Raw genomic sequence first — 15190 nt, forward strand, 5'->3', positions numbered from 1 at the left:
GCCTGCTTTGGAGCTGAAGTGGCTGAGATAATGGCTGTTCCACTTCCTCCTCTTGTAAAAAGGATGAAAAGCCCTCTGTGGGGGAGAAAACCAGGAGCTGAATGTCATCATGGCCACGTGCCCTTCAGCGAAATGTAAATCTTCCAAGAGAAGGAAAGAAAGTTAAAGAGTGCAACGGGTGCCGGCTGGAACCCCGGTGATAAAAGCAACGCAAACATTTGATTGCAGGCAGGGTGACATCTATTCCCTCACCTCGATGCAACAAAGTCAACAGCAGAAATACCAAAGGTGTGGAAATAAATCGGGCAGAAAATTCGGACTTAAAATCAAATTTATTTAGAGGAAAAATGACTTTACAAGAGGTTGATGCTGATAACTAAAAAGGAAGATAAATAAAAGCTTGTTACAAACCCTAATGGTTTCTGGCAAGTTACAGAAAAACTGAAGAATTTTACAGTCAATAACCTGCTCACTTTTTACATAATTACAAATTAACATACAGCAATTAGGTTTTACCCTCTTTTTAAAAAAATCTTTTTTTTTTCAACTTTTTTTTTTCCAACTTTTTTTTAATGGGTTCAACATGAAAATGCAAAGCATTATTTATTTGTTGTTTTCTTTCTTTTTTTTTTTTTTTTAAGAAACAAACCAAAGGCAGAGGTATATCAGGTTATTATAATACACCTCCTCACTGGGAATTACTCAAGTGCATTCCGTATTAGTACAAAATAAACACCAGGCTAAACTTTAACCATAGGCGAACTGAACTGGACATAAAGAGTTTTCTGAGTCAGTGTTTACTATCAATAAAGAAAATAGTAAAATACTTCAGAGCATGGAAATGATCGATACCTATAGACAGCTTAAATACATACAAAGCTCATAGCTGTATGCAAAGCAGTGGATGTCATCCTGTCCCCCCCTCCCCCCAAGCGATGGAAGCGGAATATATTTGGGCAAAGCATCAGTGTCAGTGAAATGCACGTGGAAAGAAAGGGCACCGAGCCCTCAAAATGCAGGTGGGAAGGGAGCCAGCGTTATGCTTCCCATGACTCGAGAGCAAGAGGTGTATGAGATTTGGCCAGTTCAGCTTGCCTACCTTTAAAACTTAGCTGCGTCAACAGATCAAGAATGGATCGTGGCTGATTGCTGCCCCTTCTGACAAATGAAGCAAGAGTCAGGAGCAGTAGGGGAAGTTTTCTTTTTTAATATTATTTTAAAGGGTGCCTTAAATTATGTTAAATTCCCAAACCTGGCCAGCAGGCAGAAAAATTTCCAGAGTTCTGGTTAACAAGGAATGTTTTGTGGGATTTAAGCAGATACCCTCTCTTGTGCCCCCCGCCCAGTCCTCCCTTGGTCCGTGCTATAGGCAGCCTACATCAATCGCTTCCTTGGCATTTGGCACCTGATGAACCTCTTCTGACCCGCTGACATTTGGAAGGACTGGATTTGGGTGTTTGAGCAACAGCTCTGAGATACCCTAATGCAGCAAGGAAGGCGCAAGGAGGATTGGGCTCTACGGGTGCTCTCGCCTTTGTATGAATCCGCTCCAGCTAATGGCATCGCTGCGCTTTCAGCACTGGGCAAACTCCAGGAGTGAAGAGAAGGAAGGTGGTGGTGGTGGGGTGGGCTCTCCCTGGGGGCTACCTGGGCCACCAGAAGCCAATTGCTCTGGTCCTGCCCCTGCCTGCTCTCCTAAATGCCCTGATGGGAGGTGGGAGGGTCTGGGGGGCTTCGTGAGTAATTCACTGCTGGGTTCTCCCCATGGGGAAAGGGCTCATCCTGCCTGCAGTGGGACTGGAGTCGTGTTCATGCCCACTTTGTTCTAAAACTAATACAAAATTCCTCCCCTGCCAGGGTAACACCAAGCCAGCCCAGGAACTTGCCTACCTGCAGCTCGGACTTCTCAGGGGATGCGGAGTGGGGGCAATTACACAGCTGATTGTCTCCACGTAACCAAAATGAAAAGTGACTTGACCAGTTCCATTTAAAGTGCTTTAAGGCATCACACTGACGTAAAGTTACATGCTGAGATGATCACGTCGCTTAAAGGAAGCTAAGGCCAACCCCATCCAGCTGCACCGAGGCTCACACCCTTTGCTGCAGCTGCTTCCTAACCGCCGGGGTCCCCTGGCACCCCCAGCTCATACTGACCACTTTTGTACTTCATCTGAGATGTCCTGGAACCTGTTCTTGTCCCGGGAAACCCATGAGGAATTACAGGGTTTGGGTTCTCTGAGTGGGATCAAGGGACCAGCTCTGGGAATGAGACACGAGGCCGGGCTGAGGAAATTACACGCTTTCAACGACTGCAGGATGGATGCCAAGTGTGGAACCGAAGCAAAAGCAGTTGTAAGGCCAGGAAAAGGAAAGGCTTTGGTGTTGCAAAACTGGGACCGTGGTGTAGCAGACAACCTTAGGCAACCTGCAGGGATCAGAGTGGGAATCTGACTTGGGAAACTGATGCCAAGCCTTTCCAAAGAAAACCTGAGAGGGAAGAAAGAGAAGGCTAAGGAGATAAAAACAAGCCCTCACCTCCTAAAGGTGAAAGAAGGAGGAAGCAGCGTGGGAGTGAAGGCTTCATTCCAAAACCAGTGAATCATACAGCCATGTACATCCTTGAGGGACAAAGGTCTGCCCACCAGAATTTAAGACACAAGCAGCTTTCATATGCAATATTTTTCATCAGTATGCCCTGATTGAAGCCTGTGGTTTCTAAGACAAGGAACCATGGGGACCTAAGGAGATCACGTAGCAAATATTATTTTCACTCAGGGCACTGGATGCTCGTTTTGGTTTGCACAGGTCAGAAGAGACGGTCAGAGCAGGCAGAGACTTGGCCCCACGTGTCCCTTTTCATGCTCTTCTCAGAGCCCAGGGATGTTTCCCTGCACTGTGACTTCAGGATGTGCTGGGGAAAGGACAGTGGGAAGAAAAGAAAAGCTCCTAGTGGCAAAGGCTATAACAGATGCCAAGGAATGTTCAGAAATACCAGGGACCTGATCTCTGTTTATACAACAGAGGATGAGCCATGCACTGGGTTGGTTTCCAAAAATTTCAGCTTGGCACATGCATTTGCACAGAGGTACAAATAGCGGGACAGAAGTCACCTGGTTACACAGGTGCTCTTCTTGTAGAGAAGAAACCACCACAAGACCAGCACATGCCTCCTTCCTGGTCAAGAAGAGCTGCCTGAATCTGCCTGGACATCGACCGGAGCCTCGCATCACTGCAGGAGGCTGTGCTTTGCTCTCCCTTTGCCTCCGAGAAGCAAACCTAAGGAAAATATTTAGACAAGGAAACTAACTGATAGGAGGAGTCCTGTCTGAAGTCACCACTTCTCTTTCCAGACTTTTCTGGCCCGAAGATGTTCTGCCTTAAAGAAAGCTCTCAGTTGAAATTGGGTAACTCTGGACATGGCATAGGCTGCTAAGCAGCACTGCCCAAACCCTGTTTTTATAGGAACCAGGGAGATATGGGGTTTACCAATCTCTTGGTAAGAAAATAAAAATAATAATAAAACAAACAAACAAAAAAAACAACCCACCAACCAAACAAAACAAAAAAGGGAAGAAAAAAACAAGACTGCTCTCCCCAAACAAAAGCAAAATAAAAAAAAATAAAAAATAAAACCAAGTAAACTTCTTTTTAAAAAAAGAACTCTTTCAAATAAACAGAAAGATAAATATTTTTGCAAGCCCTGCTTGCAAGTAAGAACAAGCACCAAATAACATTAAAAAAGCAAAACAAAAATAAATCAATAAATCTCAACCCTTTTTCCTTTTTTCCTTTTTTTTTTTTTTTCTTTCTTTCTTGTCTTTTTCATCTTAATAGTTTAGAGAGCTTCAAAAGCAAGCAGGCGGCTTGGGATTCCTGCACTGACCAAGACAGACCAGTCTAAGCATCCACCTCACCATCAACACTGCTGATACTCATTAGCACTGAACTCTGAAAATTGCTGCGTGTTACTAGCTTGTGAGAAGCTAAAGAGCAAATTGAAATCAAACAATAGTGCAACTAAAGAATTATTCTTTTTCTTTAAAGAAAAACTAGTAGGAAAGGAAATGCACTTGACAGCTTCGAACTCTGAGCAAACCCTTGGATTATTTTGAAGTTGATAAAGTCTAATAACCATTTACAAATCCACCAGGCCAATTCCCCTGAGAGGGTTTGGAAGAACAATAATTTGGGAAAAAAAAATAAAATAAATTGGCTTGCTGCATTTCTCTTCCCCCGCTGGATACATCCCTGCAGTCCCCAGCTGTATAAACATCTCGCAGTCGGCACCAAGAGCCATCCTTGAACCTTCCCCTTCTGCTGATGGTGACACAGACATGGACTCGTCCACCACAGACCACACAGCAACGGAAACGGACCTGGCAAAGGCACTCTGGGCCTTTGGACCCTTCACACAATGTTTTTGTTCACAAGAATATATTTTTCTCCCCAGAAATAGTTAATAAGTGCATGGCATCGTACAGGAATAGGAACTAAGAGCTGCCTCTTCGGAGCTCACTCTGCTCACAGCACTCAGCCCCCTGGCCTGTGACATCTCACTGAAGTGCTCCGAAATTGTTGTTGTTCTGCCTTAGAAACAAGCTGGAGAAGCTGACAAAATCCAGAGAAACATAAGCCTCGTGGTAATGTAAAGAGCAGGGGAAGAAAAATACAAACAACAGAACAAAGGTCCCTAAAAGCAGACTTCCAGCCATCTCTCCAGTCATCAGGCTTGTAATGAAGGGATGTCAAATGCAACTGGAGAAATATATCCCAGCAAAACAAATACATCTTTACGTAGGAGATGGGAAACAGCGAGCCGTAGCTCAGAAACTGCTAAAAAAAAGTTGCTTAGAGTTGTTCCCACTTGACCACCATCTGCTCTGGCTTCCCGGGGTTGCCTTACAAGCCTCCCAAATTTCTCTTTTCTGCCTTGTTTTAAATACACCCAAAGAGGTTCTGCTTGATTTTGGAAACAGTGTGACATGTAACTCCTCTGCCCCACAGAAAGCTTTTGGAAAAACCTCCAATTTTATTTGTTTCTTGAATTTTCATTTTGCATGCTGTAACTGCTCCCTGGCGTGCGGTACCTTTCCGAAACCCCACGGTCCGTTCCATGGGCACAAGAGGGGCGTGCGAGCCCATGGTGTTACAGCTGGAGCAGTAAGGGCGAGATATTTAATATCTGCACGCTCCCTGAAAGTCGTCGTCTGTCCCCATGGGCCGAGCTTAGCTTGGCTGAACAGACTGTGAGCACATCCCAGTGGATACACAGATCCAGAGATGGATATGTACAGTATCTCTAGATATGCCAGTGTGTACGCACCATTTGTGAAGTCCCAATCTTTTGCTAAATGCTTGGTTTTGGTTACTTTCCCCAGAAAAGGGGAATTTGAAGGCACAGACCCCTTAAGGCTATGTTCTCCCATCCTTCAGCAGTGTGAACAGACAGAAACCATCCAGCCCAATCCATCGGAAGCGAGGTTTGCACAGGGAGATGGTACCACTTGCCATGCGGTCGGCCTCTGCAACGTGAGTTCATGCAAAACTGAGGAGAGAGGCCCCTTCCGACCACATAAAAACTTTCATAACCTGTTTTATTTAAAACCTCCAGATGCTTGTCAGATGCAGGCACGAGCAGCGTGCTGTGGAGTAGGCAGGGAGATGTCCACTGTACCAAAGCTGAGAGTGACCAATGGTGCCATCCACGCTCAGCAGAAGATCTCCTCGCCCTCTGGAGGTGCTTCTGATGAGTGAGAATCTGTGGGGAAAAAAAAAACAACAGGTGGGATTCACTAAGGGAATACAGCAGTATGGCAGGCAGAGCAGGACTTCAGACACGGGGAAGCCCTGCTCTCTGCCCAATCCACTAGGGACCTTGGAAGATGTCCAGTTCCCAAGGAACTATCATGAAATTAGAGCCTGGAATTGTTAAATGTTCCCAGGCACAAGTTGGAAAACTTGTGTGAGTTAACATGGATCAGCTGGCCATCTCAGAGTGTGAGATCAAGCTGCATGTGGGCAAGAGGTTTCAGGTGCAGAACTGAGTCCTAAGGGGACTGCCAGGGGAAAAAACAAACAAACAAACAAATAAACAAACAAACAAACAACTTTGTGTTTTCAGCTCAAGAGACATGGTAGACCAGCTCAGGGGAAGGGAGAGCCCACGAGAATGTTTGTAGGTATTGCTTACAAACTATAATAGAGCTAGAACTGTCAGCAATGCTGGAGAGGCTGCAACATCGAAGACCATTCCAGCAGCAGCTTCTGAAAGCACATGCACTGAAGCAGGACATTCTCTTCTTTGAAGCAGAGCAAGCTGAAAAGTACAGGGAAAATCCAGTTTGTGGAAGCTGCTCAGAACAAGACAGGGAAGGGAAGGAAAAGGGAGCCAAGCATGTCCCTCTAACAACCCCAGGGGCTGCAGAGCAGGCAGAAAAGCCCATAGAGAAGATCGCTTTAAGCTGAGAATTGACTCATCACATCTGATCTTCTCCATCCCTCACTGTTACCATCTCCACTTAGGTGAGATGGCTTCCAGAAGTTCTCTGGCAGGAGGGAAATGCCCCCTCGGTGACCCTGAAAACACATCTGTGACCTCCTGGCACTCACCAGATTGTTGGGAGCGATGTCCTCTGCCCTTTTTCTTCTTATCCTTTTTCTCCTTTGGTTTGGATAAACTGAAGAGCCGGGTAGGCATCTGGGGCTGTTCCTCAGCTGCCTTGTTAGTCTGGTTTGTTGTGCTAAGCAAATGGAAAGTGCTTTTCTCTTTGTGTGTCCTTGAAAGACTGTTCCTTTTGGGGGAGACAGACAGTTCTGCATCAAAGTGCCCCTGTTTAGGAAGGGAAGGGCTCTTTTGCTTGGAGAAGTCTTCAATGCTGGACTGGGAGGAGACTCTTGCAAGTTTCTCATGGGTATTTGACACCTAGAAAAGAAAAGAGATGAATTTCACTGGGGTAGGAAAGAAGCTAGTGGAGAGTCCGGATAGGAGAGGTATTTCTGAAAACACAGCTTGGTCTTGTGAACATCCAGCCCATTCACCACCTCAAAAGCAAAGCCCATCCTGGCAAAGCCATCAGAGAAGAAGCCCTTTCTGCTCAAGACGAAGAAATGATGCATACAGAGAGTAACGCTCCAGTATCTTTTGCTCCTACATGTACTATGCTATGTGTCAACAAGCCAAGGGCAAACATTCTCTAAGATCTCCCCACCAAGACTCACCCGGCGTTGTTCGCGCACACAGATGGTGGCAGGAGGCCAAGGGGGAGCGTGCCTCTCCGGGCAGGGAACGCCAGCGCGCAGCACCGGCGAGGCATGTGGCGAAGGAAGCCTTCCCAAGCAAAAGATGAAAGCAAAACATTTTCCTGATTTTTTTCCAACGCCTGTCTCAGGGTATAATTGAGCCCTCGCATTCAAAGGGAAGATCAAAAACAGCAGCTCCACAAAGCCTCACCAAACCCTCTATTAATAGCTCTGAACTGTCAGCGAGGTGCCCGCCTCGAGAAGGTGCTTCCTTCCCTTGATCCGCCAGGCCTCAGTTATTTTACCTCTCGGCCTTTCCCATCGCATCAGTGCCCCCAGCACGCCTCCGTATGCCTGATGCTGCGGCAGCCTCGCCGCGTGCTTGGGGAGCTTCTGGCCTGATCTGGGTGGGGTGGGAGGGAGCAGGCACTCCCCCGGTGATTTGCTTTTCAGAGCTCACTGCTGAGCTCCGCAATTAGTCCATTCAGGCACCCAAAATCATTTCCATTCCGCAATCCAGCGTTTACAAACTAATTTCGCTACAGCTCTAAGCAAATTGCATTCAAAATTAGTGAGTTATAAACAAACAAACGATCAACAGCAGGCTCAAGGTTCAAATGCAGCCTGTGTTTTGCAAACTGATGTGTGCTTTCCTCTGTCAGATTGCAGCACGATAATAAAGAGCAAACCTCGTGCTAAAAAATGCACAGTACAGAAGAGGATTCGTGCCTGAGCTTTTCTTTTTCGTGCTGGGCAGTCAGATACCAGACGCCTCTCGGCACCAGAGCAAGTGACCTTTGCTTGCTGGGTCATGTCCAGACTGCAAATGCCTGGTCTTTTTAGGACAGGGCCAATGTCCATCTCTCTGCTGGATACCTGGGACACTTTTGGACTGACATAAGCACAGGAACTGCAAACAACAAGGCCTTGCCGTGCAGTTACCACTCCTCCACAGGGCCATGCGAGTGGCTTCCGAGGCAGCCGCAGGGTGCAGGTGAGCAGCAAGGCGTGGGCTGTTTCTGACAACGAACTCTCACCTGCCTCAACGCTGCACAAAGCCAAACCCACGGGGGACGAATGTGAAAGGCTACACCTTGGATGTCCCAGTGCGTCTTCCCCGTGCGCCAGTCACCTCCCTGCAGCCGTCTGCCAACCAGAGGCATCGGGATATGGGCAGAGCTCGGCGGCAATGTGTTGGCAAAACACAGCCCTGCCCATCGTGTGCAAGGAAAGAGCCAGTTTTAAACATCAGGCCCCACGTATCCAGGTCTGGGCTTGAGCCAGGTTATTGCTGCTGCAGGGCAGGCAGCCCGGCAGCCGGCAGGGAGCTCCCTGCAGAGCGCAGCTCCCCCAGGAGCCTGCCTGTTGGCAGCATTTACCTGGTTGTGGTCTGTCTCCAACCACGTTTGAGGTAATCTCTCCATGTCTCTCTTGAGCTGCGCCTTGTCCCTCTCCAGCTGCTTCTGGGCCGTACGAAGCCTCTCCAGGTCGAGCTGGTAGGCGGCTTTCTTCACCTGCAGCTCCTCCCGCTCCCGCTCGAGGTCCTGCCACCCTCTCTGGACCTGCTCCTCCCGCTGGGCCAGCTGGGCCTCCTGCTCCGTCAGCTGGTTCTCCCGTGCTTCCCACTCCTTCTCTTTCCTCCGCTTCTCCTCCTGGTGCTGCGCCTGCTGCTTCTTCAGGTTGGCGAACTCCTGGCGCTGCTTCTCCAGGTTGCGCTGCTTCTCCTGCTCCAGCAGTGAGGTCGGGCGGAAGAAGCTTCGGGTTAGGGCCCTCTCGCTCAGGGCCAGCTTCTGGTCCTCGATGTAGGTGTCTTGCTGCAGGACAACACCCTAGGAAGGAAGGAGGGAGACATGACTGCAGTGCCCTTTCCACACTGAGCAGCTCACGACGCTGCTGAATCGTGTCTTCATCCACCACATTCACTGCTCAGCACTGCCAATGGGCTGCTGGAGGATGCTGCGGTGGCAGCTTTGATGATCAAGGTCTAAACCTCCCCCGGCAGCTTCCCAAATACAGGGGAGCACCGGTTTGCCAGGCAGCAGCTAATTCCTACTGCTGCGCCAGGAGGCTGAACACAAGCTGGCTGCAGGGTAGTTGGCCACACGTGGATATGAAAGGAGAAGGGGACGGAGAGACGGGGGTGAAGCGCAAGTCGCTGTTACTGCCTGGTGGGATGCAGCTTGGGCACATGGCATGCAGAAGTGGGATGAGAGGCCAGCCTACCTGCAAAGCACTGAGCAGCTTATGGAGGCTGGTAATGCTTTGGAGAACCTGCTGCAAGAAAACAGAAGCGTTGCTATTAGACCCATTTGGTGCCAGGGCATGAGTAAAGCACCCTCCTCTTCCACTGTGACCCACTGGTGAGCCTGAGAAGCTGCACGGCCATCCCTCTACACTCTTGCTTTTCTCACTCTTCACCTGCAACAACTGTATCATCCCCTGGTACACATCCTGGCCACAAATGTACCCCCTTGGGCACCTCTCAGAGGAGCCTGGCATTAAAGTCCTCAGTGGCCTAGCCATCAGCCCAGCACACGGTCACTGAACAACCCAGCTATGGGGAGGGAACGTGCAGAAACACTGCACAGACCTCATGGGATCTCCTGGCTTGTCTCTGTGAACCACTTCCCACAGCATTAACAGAGGAACTGGGATGAAACCTGGAATTTTTGCTTTGAAATTTCAAGGAAATAACTTCCAGGAGCGGACAAAGAAAAAATCTTAAAATGAATGCATGCTTTTTGCCCTCTTCCACCCCAGCTGACCTGTACAAGCCCCCCTGTCAATAGACAAGGAAACTTGCTATGCAGCAGACACACAGATAAACGTGAATACATCGTGCATCACCACAGAGCCAAGAGCAAGCCACCCTGGAGTGATGCCCTATTCCAAAATGTATTTTCAGGCCAGCTAAAATATTCTCTGAATCTCATATATCCACCAATTACTTTTAAAATGAAAAAAACACAGCAGTGTTTGCAATAGTGGTGTGCTAGCCAGTGCTAAGAGAACAGCTTCTCATTCTGCCTTTAATGCTAATTGGGAGTTATGAATGTGTATCAAAGGGAGAATAGAAATCTAATTGCCCCAATTCACTGCACCTGCAACATAAAATTAAACTGCCTCTGTCTGCAGATGCACAATAAATACAGTCCTGCGCATCCTAGTGGTAATTAACCCTTGATGCCTATAATCAGCACATACCATCCTGCTGGCAAGCAGATGACAATCAGCAAATTCCCTGTCTGAACATCCAAGGTTAAACAAATAAATGACACAGTGGGTTCTGCTTAATGTATTTAAACATCTACACGCGCTTCAGCTAAATAATGTATTTTCTTCTGCATTATCACCTATTGAGACAAATTCACTTGTCACTTAAATGAAGGAAGCAGATGAGCAACTGAATCAATTCTTACCTCGTTATTCCTTTTCAGCATGAACATCAGATTAGCATTTCCACCCTATGAAAAGATCACACAGACTTAATATGAGGACAAATGAGAAATCACAGCAAATGTGTTCTGAAGCTGAACTAATGACAGACACATTAAACACCCCCCACTCCCCACCTCCATGTTTCATTCTGGGACAATTCATATATGTTTTTTAGGCAAGTTAAAATTGTATCAAATCAAATGTTAATTAGGTATCATTTTGGAGTTACACGATGAATCAATCCACAGCAAGAATAGGTGCAAGGTTATATCTGACCTTGTCATTTCAATAATGATGCATAATTAAACACATGCTTTAGCTGATCTGCAGACAGATGGTAGATAACCTCTGCCACAAAGGAATACTACATATCTGAAATGGTTTTCAAGTCAGGATTTTAGCTACAGTGAAGCGTTTTTGACTCCATACATACAATTTTATTTTAACTTATTAGGATACATCTAGTTGCCAAGAAATTCAGGCATTTTTCAAGTCTTGAATTGTCACTCTCTTGAACTCAGAGTGGTAGCAGACAGATAAATCAAGTGATACCTTCTTTAAAATGCTGTCTGACTCTGTTCTCCGAAGGTCCTGAGCATCGTCACCTTCATCCTTCACTCCACCTAAAGGAAGAAGCCAGCATTGAAACTGGTTATTCAGCATTTTAGGCCACAGCTGAACTTGCTAGTGTCTGAGAAATTTAATACAGGGAACCGAGATGTTTCACAACAGGGGCCAGAGAGCTCTTCACACTTTAACTAAATGCATTTGCTCCCTCCATATACAGAACCTGTCGGCTCCACCAGAAAAGGGGGGATCTGAATTCAGAGGAGGATTGACTTTGGTTTCAAACAATGTGCTGATGACACACCTTTAGCTTGTGCTCTGTCTAGCCCCCAGACTGTTTTCTACTCCAAAAGAACATTAGCTGAGAAGTTATGAGGCAGAATAAGAGCAGATGGAGAAAAATAACAATACAATCTCAGGGTATATTATTGCAGATACAGTTTCAATGCCTCTCTGTCCAAAGGCAATTTACAGCTGGGTTAGACTGCTGTGCAATACTGGTGTGTAATTTTATGCTAACAATTTTTCCACTGCCTTGGTTATCAGAAACCTTTATCTTCAAAGGGACACTGGACTTCTCTTTCTGGCTTCTCCCTGCATGGCTCACATCAGTGTTCCCAAGCAGGACTGAACTGACTTGAGCCAAGCAAGATGCAGCCCTCCACCTTCTGTGCCCAAGAACACTTTCTCTCTGCTCGCAGCATGTGAAGAAGTCACAAAGCTCTTTGGTCCACCAGCTCTTGCCAAGACCACATTTCCCTCTGCCAGCTGAGATGCAGTCCATGGGGAAATTCCCTGCTTGCTTCTCTTCTAACGACACAGGACTTGACTTACACCTGGATTTGCAGCAGCATGAAGGACACAGTACCTATTGCAAGGCCCCTCTCCCCCCGCCACCCTCCAGGCAGGCTTTGCTATGAAAGGCTGACCCTCACATCCTCCTAACAGACCTTCTCTCCTGCGCCACGTCCTGGGACCTTCCACCTCTCTGCAGGAGGACACACCTCCCTTCTGCTTTGCTGGAGGGGAGAACGAAGGGGAGTCTGGTTATAAGCCTTGCCCAAGGTTGCACAGGTTGTGAACAGAAGAACTGGAGATGAAACCCAGGTTTCATGCCTCCTGGCCCACAGCTGAACAAACACACCCTGCTTTCTTTTCCCCAAATCTCCCAAGAACCTATAACTATTGAGTTATAATCTCATTCAACAGGGGTTATTTCTAGAAAAACAACAACAATGACAAACACCAAAAAACAACAAAAACAGGGTGCAAGGGGGAGTGCTGGGCAGCGAGCAGCCTGAGGTTGTCCCATTCATCACTGCGACAGAGCGAGGCACAGCCCTAACCAACCCTCTCCAGCCCTCAGTGTGAATGTATTTGTCATTATGATGACAAGGCCCGTTGAGAGCTTTGCAGCTTTCCAATAGCTGGGAAAATCTCCACATACTTCTCATGTCTGACTGTCTGGAGCTAACACTGCTCCTTTAATGCAGGAGGTCAGATGGGGTCCAGCGATCCCAGTGCTGAGACAGACACTAGCACAGCAAAACTGGCTGTATTGGGAGTGTGAGAGAGACCACAGAGAAAGGAATTTGAGGACAGGGAAGTTTCTGATGACTAGGGCAAAGAAAGCGAGCATTGGGAAGCAGCCAACTATGCAGCTGAAATAAATATTCACTAATTAGCTTGGGAGAGACTTAATTGCAGGAATAACACATGCAGTTGTATGTGGAACACAAATGCATGGAGAACGCAGCCAGGAGAGAAGGTGCTGGATTCAGCAATATTCTTGTCCATTTGCAAATGCAGCAGCACGAGGAGGCTCCTGCTGGAAGATAACTGAAGAATGAAGAACAGAGCTGCGGACACTTCAGTAAGAAGATCATGAAGAAACTAATCTAACAAGAAAAATGCTTTCATGTGGCATAGAAATGCAGAAGGAAGAATGATTTAAAAAAACATGGAGAGAGAGAAGCAAAGAGTTCAGATGTTTAATCCTCATATAGCTGTGGGGTCTCAACAACTACCATTCTACCTGTACCTATGCTTTTTTCTTAATCCGATATTTAATTTATCTATTGGTATTGCAGAAGAGCAGGGAAATCCAAATTCACCAGCTGCTGAAGTCCTTCAGAAGCAAGAGAACTTGATGACATTAAATATCATTAACAAATGGTGCTGTGTGCACATGTAACTACTCACACTTGGACGCGTTCATCTGATGACTGTCAAATCCTCCAAAAGTTTCTGCCCTTCTAGGAAGAGAGATGGGGCCAACTCCTTCTTGGTCAATGGTGGTGCTGACCTGCTGCCCGAGCGCACAGCCCAAGCTCCTGTTTACCAGGTCTTGTAGCAGTTCAACTGAGAGGATAAAAAGCAGAAATATCTCTGTTAAAGACCACCTCAGGCTTCTGAGCTATTTTCATCCCTACCTTCACATGCTTTTGTATACTAAGAACTCATGTTTCTACGACAATGACATGAACAGTACGTGCCCCCCCTGCAAAAACTCACTCTGACAACAGCATTTAGTAATTTTTACCCTTTCCAAAAATCACACTGAAAAGTTCCTCAAGTTTTCATGTAACCTTGCCAACAGACTGGCTTGTTCCTTGCAGGTACTGAAAATGCCTGCTGGAATCTGAGTCCCCTTCAATCCTTGCTTTGCCTGAAGCACAACAAAATACAGTATGGTCCGCTTTTCACACAAGTATGAAATCCTGGGCTGCCCCGATCCCAGCTCAGATTCAATGCAGGGTTGTTCACTGTGCTAAGACTTCTTTTCTGCCTTCTTTCAACAGCCACCAATACCTGCTTCTTTTCCTGATCCTCATTACCTGTCCCTGACACAATACTGTAAGCAGCAATATCTCCTGATCTACGTTATTATTCTTTCACTGGGAATAAGAAGGTTTCCTCTGCAAAAATGGTGTTTGAGAATTGATGTATTCACTGAAGGCAGGCGTACTGGTTACCGTAACTAATGTGTTACACTGACTTGCTCACCTTCATTTATTGCAGTTTTCATAATGGCCTCGCCTTTTGGTGCCTCTTCAGTGTTGGCTCTGAAGAGCAGTCTGGAGCCTGGCATGTCCTCTTGAGCAGAGGTGTCTGCCATGTCCCTGAAGATCTTGGTCTTTTCCTCCAGCAGGACGAGGATCTGCTTATCCTTCTGATGAAGTTGTTCTGTGGGGGTGAACAGAAAACGGAGATGAAGACAGAAAATAAAAGCTTCAGCAAGGAAGCAGAGTGATTCCTGAGATATTGGCCCCATCTAGTGGAACCTGATGACACAACTGTGCCATGGCTCGATCTTGCACAGCAACAGCACCCATCAGGCTCAGAAAATTCTAATGCAAACAAGGTGAGGTGTAAACAGGGATTGCAACTATTTGCTGGATTCAGGGTCCTCATCGTTCTCAAAGAAGTCATAGCTCAACCATGCATATGAAAAAGAGTCACAAAATCTGACATGACAACTGATGTAATTTTTTTCAGAACAATTTTCAAGCTCTCCCCTTCTGTCCCAGGCAGTTTCCAGGTTCCTACCTTTCAGTGCCCTGACTCTCGTGTCTGACACTTTCTTTTCAAACTCAGATTCACAAGGGACTCCTTCATCTTCATCCTTATCCCTGGATGGGAGAGAGACACATCTCAATAAGTACCAGGACACGACTACTTGTATCACCCGCCTTTCCAGAGCAGCTTGGTAGCTTACATTGTGTATATTGTGTCTTGAATGATCTCTTTCCACCCGTTACGCTCTTCTTTGGAGCTGGCATGCACTTCCACCATTTCAGGATCTTTTACACCCATGCTGATCAGGAACAAACCCTTCTCTTCGTGAGCCACTTCTCGTACAATCAGCTTCTTCAGAGAGATCACAGTGGATTTCTGGTCCTTCAGATGGAAAGAAATGGGTGAGGAGGGCAAAAAGTTAGATATG

At 46.8% G+C, this 15190-nt stretch overlaps 1 protein-coding gene across 28 annotated transcripts in view; it reads right to left on the reverse strand.

Moving 5' to 3' along the window:
* Window positions 1–313: 313 nt before the first annotated feature.
* AKAP13 (A-kinase anchoring protein 13) overlaps window positions 314–15190 on the reverse strand; it is a 217589-nt gene continuing 202712 nt past the window's right edge. For 12 of the 28 annotated variants that reach the window (XM_072043421.1, XM_072043417.1, XM_072043418.1 and 9 more), the window contains 12 exons: window positions 14963–15144; window positions 14794–14876; window positions 14251–14430; window positions 13447–13605; window positions 12195–12263; window positions 11230–11300; window positions 10659–10703; window positions 9463–9513; window positions 8619–9068; window positions 6610–6922; window positions 6191–6316; window positions 314–5758 (listed from right to left, as the gene is read on the reverse strand). In XM_072043421.1, the coding sequence (XP_071899522.1) occupies window positions 5709–5758; window positions 6191–6316; window positions 6610–6922; window positions 8619–9068; window positions 9463–9513; window positions 10659–10703; window positions 11230–11300; window positions 12195–12263; window positions 13447–13605; window positions 14251–14430; window positions 14794–14876; window positions 14963–15144 (1779 nt within the window). In that variant the 3' untranslated portion in view covers window positions 314–5708. The remainder of the gene's footprint in view (window positions 5759–6190; window positions 6317–6609; window positions 6923–8618; window positions 9069–9462; window positions 9514–10658; window positions 10704–11229; window positions 11301–12194; window positions 12264–13446; window positions 13606–14250; window positions 14431–14793; window positions 14877–14962; window positions 15145–15190) is intronic. The other 16 variants (XM_072043427.1, XM_072043426.1, XM_072043440.1 and 13 more) reach the window with 6 other exon arrangements.

The sequence above is a fragment of the Anas platyrhynchos genome, chromosome 11 (assembly GCF_047663525.1).
Source record: "Anas platyrhynchos isolate ZD024472 breed Pekin duck chromosome 11, IASCAAS_PekinDuck_T2T, whole genome shotgun sequence".
NCBI classification, from domain to species: domain Eukaryota; kingdom Metazoa; phylum Chordata; class Aves; order Anseriformes; family Anatidae; genus Anas; species Anas platyrhynchos.